The sequence below is a fragment of the Stegodyphus dumicola genome, chromosome 3 (assembly GCF_044657685.1).
Source record: "Stegodyphus dumicola isolate Sdum_Otavi_A_Nest chromosome 3, ASM4465768v1".
Lineage (NCBI taxonomy): Eukaryota > Metazoa > Arthropoda > Arachnida > Araneae > Eresidae > Stegodyphus > Stegodyphus dumicola.
Window position 1 is genome coordinate 201,495,941 of NC_140770.1, and position 10,380 is coordinate 201,506,320.

General features: G+C 33.5%; 1 protein-coding gene across 1 annotated transcript; it reads left to right on the plus strand.

Moving 5' to 3' along the window:
* The first annotated feature begins 831 nt into the window (after positions 1-831).
* Positions 832-10,137, plus strand: LOC118190367 (uncharacterized). The gene is made up of 4 exons (XM_035361072.2): positions 832-948; positions 3,251-3,697; positions 4,881-5,211; positions 8,875-10,137. The coding sequence occupies exons 1-4, from the start codon at positions 934-936 to the stop codon at positions 9,402-9,404; spliced, it is 1,323 nt and encodes a 440-aa protein (XP_035216963.2). The 5' UTR covers positions 832-933; the 3' UTR covers positions 9,405-10,137.
* Positions 10,138-10,380: the final 243 nt, after the last annotated feature.

Below are 10,380 nucleotides of genomic sequence, written 5' to 3' on the forward strand. Positions count from 1 at the left end.
TAAAGATTTTGTAGCTTATGGTATGTCGAATGATAACGCCTCTCAGAAATGGAGACTTGTTATACATCATTCATAAAAGCTCGGCAGCATATCTCAACACAATGTAATGACGACACTTAAAAGGAAAAGTAAATTATAGATGTTTTCTAATAAGAATAATTACCGATTCCACAAAATATTTTATAATACTTTCATTCAACTCTACAGTCTTGATTACCACTTAACCTTACATACCATGAAATCTTGATTACCAGTCAACCATATAGCAGTTAAAATTATTTTAATATTTTAACAAAATATTAAACTTTCATCAAACTTTAAAATATGTAAAAAAGAAATTCAGCGTTTTAAAATATGTAGTAAAAAAATCATATTTTGACAAACTTTAGTAATTTTGTGGCCGTAACCTCAGAATGAAATAGAACTGGTTAAAGGTAACACTAACAAAATCACTTTGCTCTAAATTATGAACGCCATTTTGCGTTCTGTTTTAATTCTTCTAGAATAATTTGAATCACTTTCACCATATTTCAGCCTAGTTCTCTTAATAATACAGTCCTTCTTGTTTATTTTCCCAAAGGCCAATTATCTCATCGTATCAACTGCATAGACAGAAAATGCACAATGGACATGGAAATGCAGATAAAGTTTATGTGAAGTTTTTAAAAAAACGAAAAATACTTTCTCATCTTAATCACTCTCTACGATAAACAACTTTAAAAAAAAGTTAAGAGGAAATTTGTTTTTAATTAAAATCAAGTTGAGGAATAGGAAGTGATGAGGTCAGACATGTTTATTCGGCCTTGGAACTATTGTAGAAAGTAGGTATATATACTCTACTTCTCGACAGAAGATCCAACATTGGACCATCTTCTGTTTCCAAAGTGTGATCCTCTTCTAAGCTTCTTTCATCCGCTGAAGATTTTCTAGAAGATGCATTTCTCTGCGGTAAGACTATTTGGAAGTTTACATAAAATATTAAAAGAAAATCATTTCATAAGTTTAAGAAACCTTACGTAAGTTAAAATCTTTTATCCCATAAATCTAACTAAAACTCTATTAGAAAAAGATATTCTAATTTCCAAAATTTATTTTCGGAAAAAAATTATTTAAGCATTGGATTTTTATTACTTATCGAATATTTTCTTTAAGAGGAAATCTGAAATAATTCTATGTGAGAAAGTTACTTTAATGTGATCAAGAATGAAATATATAGAGAGAAACAGATTTCATTGGTGGAATATCAAAAAATTAGAAAACATTAAATTCTTTTGATGAGTTTTATGAGAAAAATCTTTTCATATTCTAAGAGGATTATTTCATCTTAGAACCGAAAGAATATAGTATTTAAGCAAGATCGCCATGCTTTTCGTGAAGTAATAAATTTCATTTAACAAGAAATAGTTTTAGCTGATATTATCTTTTAACAGTATTGATTTTAATGATTTGAATTTTAATTAATTTTCTATTTTTAGTTTATATGGGAAAAGTAAGCATTATTCAATTATTTTTCTGATGGCAACAATCAAAGTACTTTAAAAAGAATAATATTTTTAAGTCTTTAAGCATTTGCTGGCTTAAAATTTGATGAGAATGAATAAAGTCTTCAAATTTTATTTATTAGGTATATCTAAAAACTTTTTTTAAAAAAAACGCTTTTTCAAAATCCTAGTTTTGTGAAATCCTACTTCTTTCTACCCCTTTGGTTCCCATTTAGCAATAATTGCAAGCTCATTAAATATATCTGTAACTCATTCTGGTAATTCTGACAATATTAATACATTTTCTGTATTTCATGCATCGAAATAAGACCAAATAATAGCAGCATGTTGATCTGTATTTGTCCTGTGTTAAAACTGTGTTCAAAGTTTCAGATTTCGGTAATGAAAGATCTTGATTTTTAAAGAATTTGTACTATTCTAACTTTTATATGAAGAACATAATAATCATTACCAGCTCGACGGAAGCAGCCAATGAAATTTGAAAAATAAATTTTTATGCTTACTAAAAAATATTAATAGAGAAAATAAAAATATTTAAATCTCTTTCTGATGCAATTACAAAATAATTGTAATTAGAAAAAAATACAAAGAAGGGAAAGAAAATGAAAGATAGACAATTCGAAATACTGCACCTTAAAATACGTTTTTACTGACGAAATAACTTCTGGCGTTTCGGAATGTTCAGTTGTATAATCTTTCCTATTTCTTAAAATCTGCTTAAATATTTTGGTAAAATTTTTTTCAATAAATAAATTATGCAATTATGCAGAGTATGCGAGGTTTCGTTTCCTAAGAGCGTCTATGCATGAGGAACTTTTCGAAGAAAACTAGCTCATATTTGCTTTGCACATGTAAAAAAAAAGGCCTATCGCCCGTTCCATTATGGCTATACCATTCGAACCTGGACCGTTATAAGGGTCGCCATTTTAGGTTTTTGTGTTCCAAACTATCGATACTTATCGTCAGTAAACATTATCAACATATGAAAAGGAAACATACTTTAGCATTTATTAAATAAGGTAAATGTGATACATTAAAAAAATAAAGCACTTTAATTCTTACATTCTTCTACAAATTTTTCTGTAATTTTTTTGTGCTGTTCTTCTGCCAAGTGCACAGCAGTCTCTTTTAGATTAAAAAAACATCACAGAATTGCCTCGTGCAATGTTCGGCAACAGCGGCTATCCTAGAATCGCATTTACTAGTTGCTCCCTTTAGAAAATTTTCAGCAAAATCCTGTATGTCTGCAGAAATTTTATTGCAGTTTCTTTCATTGCTGGAAAATTTCAAAAGCTCATATTTTAAAGCCAAGTTTAAGGCCAAAAAATATCACGATTTGTTTATAAAAGTTTGGAATTTGGAATACAAGAAAAAAAAGGAATGCATAAAAAAATAGCGAAGTTGCTTGACTGAACGGTAGTTATAAGAATGGTTGCATGAAGAATGCTTATACGCATGTTGATAGAGTTTGGCACATTCTAAAAACTTGGTGACTTCTACTAAGATGGTTGCTTTAATACGTAAACATCAAAATTTATTATATTCAGCAATCCCTGTCACTGCGCCACACCCAGTGTAAGATTAGTAACTCACGCAACAAGAATACAGAGTTGTGTAGGATAAGACAGGTATGGGATACGTAATCTAAAAATACGAGTTTTGTATTCTTTTAACGATTAGACTGAAATTCAATACATAATCTTTTTAAACTCATAATCTTCTAATTGTATTTTTCATGTAATTCACAGCTGATCGTGGCTGTAGCAGGCTTTATTGGATACGTACAAGCTCGAGGATATGGACCCAGTATCGGAGCTGGAGGAATTAGCAGTGGAGGAGGTGGTCCTGGAGGGTATGGCCTTGGTGGAATCAGTGGTCTCGGTGGATCCCTTGGAGGTTACGGTGGCCGAGTAGAAGGCCAAGGAAATGCTGGTGGTTTCGGTTGGGCCGGTACTGGAGGTGGAAGATACGGTGCAGGAACGAGTGGAATTGGTGCTGGACGTTATGGTGGAGTTGGAGTAAGTGGTCTAGGGGCAGGCCTAGGCAGCATAGGCGTATATGGTGGTGCCGGTAGTGCAGCTGGAAGATACGGTGGAGGCGCCGGAGGTGCTGGAGGTTATAGCACAGGTGGAGCAAGTGCTTATGGAGGTGCTGGTGGTTATGGCGGAGGAGCAGGAGGCTACGGTGAAGTGAACGTAAGTGTTCTTTACTCTGATTTCCACGCAAATCTGTATTATATAAAGCAAATTATGCATGCATACAAAGAGAGAAATTGATTTTAAAAATAAGAATTACCTCAAATTAATATCCTTTCAGAATTAAATAAAATAAATTAAAATTTAAAACAATTTCTAAAAAATAAAACTTTTGACTATCATGGACAGGAAATTGATTGCATTAAATTTTGTACACAAGCAGATTTTTAATTATTTTCACGCTGACTGATTTTTTTATTTTCTCAAATGATTTTAAAAATATTATTCCAAGCAAGTAAATATTGACTTGCTATTAATTAATTTTTTGAAATATAAAATGCCATTAATTTATTGTATTTTTACCTTGGTATATGAAACAGAACTATTTTAGTCTGAATTTTGTACGCTAGTTTTACATTCATAGTACATTCATAGTAATTGTAGATGATTTAACACTTTTCAATGATTTCATAAAACATTCAAGTATTTTCCTAATTATTAACTGAGGCATATAGTGTTATGTACATTAAATATCGACAAATATATTTATGCATTAATGCTTGGCGTTCATGTTTGGCTTATATTAAAGAGTTATATTAAATCTCAGTTTTTGCAACATGTATGACTTATGCATGCTTTAGCTGAAAGCACCCTATACTAAAAGCCAAGCTTAAATGATCGCTACGATTTTTATTACGATCAAATGTTTGATTACGTTGCTACTAAAGGATTCCAAGCAGCTGTCAGTACCAGTGAACTCTGAGTTGATGGAGAGCATGTATTACTTCAATAGTTCAATAAAGTATGGCGGAATTTTTTACCCTCTCTCATTATTTCGGTAGTAATCCCGTAACAAATCTGATAGAATGGTTAACCAAATGCATAGATTTTGACATAAATAATTACAAATTAAAACGCATGAAGCCATATAAATTGACACAAAATGAAATACTATTTTGGAGATCTTTATCATACCATAAATGCCTTGTTCATCATATTTAATTAATTAAAGCATTCATGTTAAATTTATGAATCAGGAAAAACATTAACAAGAGCTATAGTAATCATATATCGAAAAGTATATTTTTATAAACATGTAAAAATTAGAGATAGTTTCTAATTTATTCTAATTTAAGAAAACAGCTACTTATAATCTATAATTTCTTTATTACTTCTTAATTAGATTCCTCAGCCCTTTGCCTTTGGATACCAGGCAACAGATGAACAAGGAAATTCTCATTTCCGAAGTGAACAAGGTGATGCAAGCGGAAATGTTATAGGTACTTATGGATATACTGATAATCAAGGATTGTACAGGAAGGTAGAATACGTTGCCGGTTCTCAGGGATTCCAAGCTGCTATTCAGACAAACGAGCCTGGAGTTGATGGAAAAGAAAATCCTGCCGATGTTTCCGTGCAAGCTGAACAAACACCTGCTGGTGTACAGCCCCAGTACGGTGCTAGTGGCCCTGGAGGAAGAGGAGGATATGTAGGTGCTACTGCTGGTGCTGCAGGTGAGTTAAAAGTTCCTCTCATGTCTCTTATAAGTTTTGTAAAAAATGAGATCTTAATATTAAAAGTCAGTGCCTGAGAGACTTTCATTAATACTTCATTTTCCGTATTAAAATGAATGTAGTGATAGCCACTTTTAAAAATACGCAAGTAGTATTTAATATTGAAACGAGAATGAATAAAACAAATTTTGTCAATCAGAATTGAAGCCAAATAGATTACTCTTAAATCGAAAAGAGGTTTTTATACTATTCTTTTCATTTTTACCCTTTTTAATCTTCGGTAATACATAGCTTTTCTAACGCATTGCATGAAATTATTTTTTTGCTTTATTCTAGTTTTATGGATAAGATAGATTTTAAATAACATACTTGAAGTATGTACTGTCTTAAATTCTGGGAAAAGCGGCATAAAAAATAGCCAATCCGTGGTACCTTGTTGATAATAAATATCTGAAGTATGATTGAAACATGAAAATCTCTTGCGAAATTCACTTAAACAGAATTTCAGGCAGTTTTTTTAATGAAAGCATTATTGTTTTAATTTTAAAACATAAATATTTTGAGAAAATAATAGAAATAAGAAGGAAAACGAACTGAAAAACTAGGAAGTGAAAGAACTAGGATGTTTACAAATCAAGAGATTAATTTTAAGCCAAAAAATATTCTGAACAAGTACCGTAAATGAAATATCTCTGTTTTAATAAAAACGAAATAAAGAAATTTTTAGTGGCATTTAATGAGCATGCTTAAAATTATTTGTGCTTAAATAAATTTATATTTCAAAGCAATACCATACATCCTTAGACTGCATATGGCTGATTTGGAACACTGGCAATATGGCTGATTTGGAACACTCGAAAAATGTAGCCTATCACTTGCTAAAAGGAAAAAATAGAATAATCACCTCAGATAAAGCTTATTTTACTTACGGAAATTTTAATGTTGAAAGAACATTGATTCTTTTTACCGATAGTAATTATTTAGAACCTAATATAAACCCTCTTAACTAAAAACGGCATTGTGATTTTTTAGTATCTTCTAACGGTGACATTTTGAAAACTGAAACAAGTGCTATCATAGCTAATTAAAGGAGTCTTCATTATAAAGTGTTAAATATCAAACACCTTATGTTATAACTCTAATTTAAGGAAGTCGCGGCATTTAATTTCCTATCAGAATTTCAAATTTAACAAAATTCAACTTCATACGGATTTTGCTATCCCACAAAATCTTTATGTATATTGAGGGCGATTGATACGGGCCTCTTCTTCCTCTTACAAGCAAAAATTTTCTTGGCTTCAGTAGAATTCGACATAAAATAATCAAGGACTTTTAAAGCACTATAGTGCATTTTAAATCGATAAATGTCATAAAACGCTAAAACACTATCTGTTAGTGTTGCAAAACTGTCAATATTCAGATATATGTTACCATAAAAAGTACGACTGTAACACTGTATTAGAGAAACTAATAAGTATGCAAGTAAAACGAACTGCGCTAAAATTGTATTTATAGTCAAAAAAAAAAGAAACCAACATTTGCAATTTTAAATCTTTGTCTCTAAAGCGTTTTATTTGTTAAACTAGCAAGAAACAGATTTAGGGAAAAGGAGAATTATTTAAGGTGTTGAATATAAACACTGACGGAAAATGAAAACCCTGTAGAAACATGTAACATTTTTTGGAAGCATGAAAGATGAAAAATGAGCAGCGCCTTCGCTGCTCATTTTCCATCGAACCAAGGACCTCTGTAATACGCGCCCAGCATGAAGACCACTACTTCATGAAGGTACGCTAAGAAGGCGGAAGAAATACCTTATATTCCATCGCGAAGAAGAAATCAGTTTAGAGTAATGGAACGAAAGCAAATAGTTTGTTTAAGTAACATATTAATTTGATTAATCAACAGGATTGACATAGCTTAAAATACGCGGCACAGGTGAGAAAACAATCATTTCAAATATGAAACAGTGGTACGTTAATAACCGCTGTATTCACCATAATGTTGAATGAAAGAATATAAACGCACATGCTTGTATCGTATAAGTGCCAAATATTGATTTGTGGGATGGTGTTCCATGTATGTTGCACTTGGTCAATCAAATCAAGAACGGTTGCGAATAACGCTGTAGTCCAATCATGTTTACTCGATGGAAAAAGATCAGGGGATCTCGCAGGTCAAGGCAACATATCAAGACTATATAGCACATTAGGTGATAACAGTAGTACGAAGATGAGTGTTATGCTGTTGGAAAATATTCCCTAGAAAATTGCTCAGGAATGGCAGAACAGGCTGTGCAATCATCAGTGTAATGTACAAATTTGATGTCGAAGTTTGTGGGTTAAAGTCATAGAAAATTGCTCTCAGATCATAACAACTTCATATGCTGCAGATAGCTTGGAAGAAACAGATTTGCTGCAGTTCACTGGTCACTGAGTCGCGGTGCAAACAAAAGCTCGAATATCTGCTGCAGGTGTAGTACGATGCGCCCTAGACATGCGGCGAATGTAGTGTGTTTCCTTTGAATAGTGGCGTTTGGTGTTGCCGAACCCTGGTCTTCTAGAGACAACTGCTGGCAACACGCATGACCAGTAGATACAAATCTGAGAAATCTTTTTGCAATATCGGTAAGTGGAACTCCACTTTCGTTTTCCTTGTTTATGTCCACTTGTCTGACGAAGTCAGCCCAAGCCCACGTAATTCCTCGTGGCAAGGAGCGCTAGAATAGGCCTGTCATTGGCAACAGCCTTGAGCACCTAACAGTGCGATATGGCTCAGTTACGTTCCCAGTTTTTATGAACAGCACCCTGCGGCAACGGGTTCGAGAGTCTCCCACCCCTCTTCCCTTCCACGAAATAACACGAGAGGACTTTCGGCTCGCAGCATATTTAGAGTGCCGCCATGCCGCACCGACACTATACATGTACAAACATTCATGCCTTCTCCGGGGTTCAAACCCAGGTCCTTCGGCAAGGCAGTCAGCGATGCTAACGACTGGAAATCCACTTTCTTCCAACTCTATTATACTGCCTCGTATATATTCAGTAAACTACTGATGCCGTCTTCTTTGTCTCCTTAAAGGCATTCTTGAATCAAATTTCGTTCACAATCTGAAAGACAAATAAAACATACGAAGTTTTCATCGTACACCTAAAGCAAATTATGTTCATAGTGGCGCTTCAAGCGCTTCGCTTATTCGTCTAGTGCGGAATTTGAATAGAAATCATGTTTCAGATCTGCAAACAGCCTCCTATATTTCCTTAATCAAGCACAACTTCTTTTTCGTGATGAGATTTTGTTTTCCATCATTGTAGAATATTAAATATAAACCTCCAGGATGAATAGCTTCAAGAAACCAAAAATGAAAAATTTAGGTTAAAAAGACAAAGTTATAACATTCTTAGCCATAAATATTGCATTAATAAGTAATAAAGCATATTTGTGAAATGCCACACATTTTAATGTTTACTGAATGAAGCGTGTATTTGACTAATATAGTAATTTAAATGCTATCTGAATTTAAAATTAAACTACTAAAGTGAACTTAAATATTTTAAATAGCAGTCTCATTTTATTTGTGAAGGACGAGAAATTTCAAAACCATTGTAAGTTATCAATGAGTTTTACTCTTTCACGAAAATAATGCGATTTTTTTCTCCTCAGGCTCTGGCAGATATGGTGGAGCTGGAGCAGGTAGTTATGGTGCTGTAGCAGGAAACCTTGGTGGACTTGGTGCTGGAGCAGGTCATGGAGGAATCGGAAGTTATGGAGCTGGAGGTGGAAGACTAAGCGGACCAACTGGTACTGGAGGACTTGCTGGTGGAATCGGAGGCTATGGAGCTGGTGCTGGAAGACTAGGTGGACAAGTTGGTGCTGGAGGACTTGCCGGTGAAACCGGAAGTTATGGAAGTGGACCAAGGGGAATTGGTGGAGGAGCTGTTATCGGAGGAATTAGTGGTGGAACTGGTGGATACAGTGGCGGAGCTGGAGCTGGAGGCTTGGGAAGAGGAATTGGAGGTGGAGCTGGTGCTGGAGGAATCGGCAGTGGATTTGGACGTGGAGCAGGAGGATATGGTACGGTGAAACAAGGCAAGATCGGAGGATTTGGTGGATCTGGATCATCCGGCACTGGAGCAGGTGCAGGAGGACTTTTTAGCGGCTTGGGAACTGGAAGTGGAAAAAGTGCTTACTAAAATTTCAGCTGAATTACTTGTCTTGTTATGTTTCATTGCGACAATTGGGCTCTGAATTTTATTTATGTTGGGGAAACTGTATCTCAGGTGAACGTGGTGTCTTCAATTGTAGACGAAAAATAACTGTTCTGGTCTTAGTAATAAAAAAATCCTTTAAACGAAATGCAAGTTTCGTTGTTCGAAGCACAACGCACATTTTAAATAGTTCAAATAGATAGTTCAAACAGAAATAGCTCATTCAGGAATGAAGGTTCTAAACATTTACCTCAATGCATGTGGCATACATTAAACTTTCTTGAAACTTGGACAAAAATATGACTATTAACTAATATCCGGGCATCCAACTTTTTAGGTTACTTCAGTTTCTGCTTTGGTTGCCTCAATGTTCTTCAATTCTTCTTTAGGTATAAGTAATGAAACAAATCATTTTTATAACCGTGTGGAAAAAGACCAGATGTTTTATTCATTTAATGCTCAGTTCCCTGATGAGAGGCCCTATTTTGTTCTGAGTTTTCAGGGATTTCCAAAGCCATGTATTTATATGTGCTTTTTCTTTCATATATAGTAAAACAAATAGGATTGTTTGTCTATTATAAATCGAAGATTGTTTCTCTCACGTCTTTGTTTTGTAGGTCATAAAATACTGCAAGCTATTGTATTTTCTAGATGTGTACTGTTTTTTGTTCGAAATCTTACATGATTTATCTCAAATAAATTATTTCATGATAAATAAGTGCATATCTTTTTATTGTCTTCAAAATACGAAATACAGCTGTAGTCATAAATATCTTTGAATTTTTCTCAATATTTGCATTCCATTTTAAGATTGCTGTCTTACATAAAAACAAAATTTTGTAATCATTTTACTTTAATATATCTAATAATTTAAAAGTATTATTAGTATACTTATATTAGTAGTAAAGTATTATTAGTATACTTATATTAGTAGTAAAGTATTAGTTAGTAGTAAAGTATT

Bases quoted from the DNA above. Each gene is read 5' to 3' on its own strand.
- LOC118190367 (XM_035361072.2), top strand. The intron at 3,698-4,880 runs GTAAGTGTTCTT...CTTCTTAATTAG, and splicing joins GAGGCTACGGTGAAGTGAAC to ATTCCTCAGCCCTTTGCCTT. The intron at 5,212-8,874 runs GTGAGTTAAAAG...TTTTCTCCTCAG, and splicing joins TGCTACTGCTGGTGCTGCAG to GCTCTGGCAGATATGGTGGA.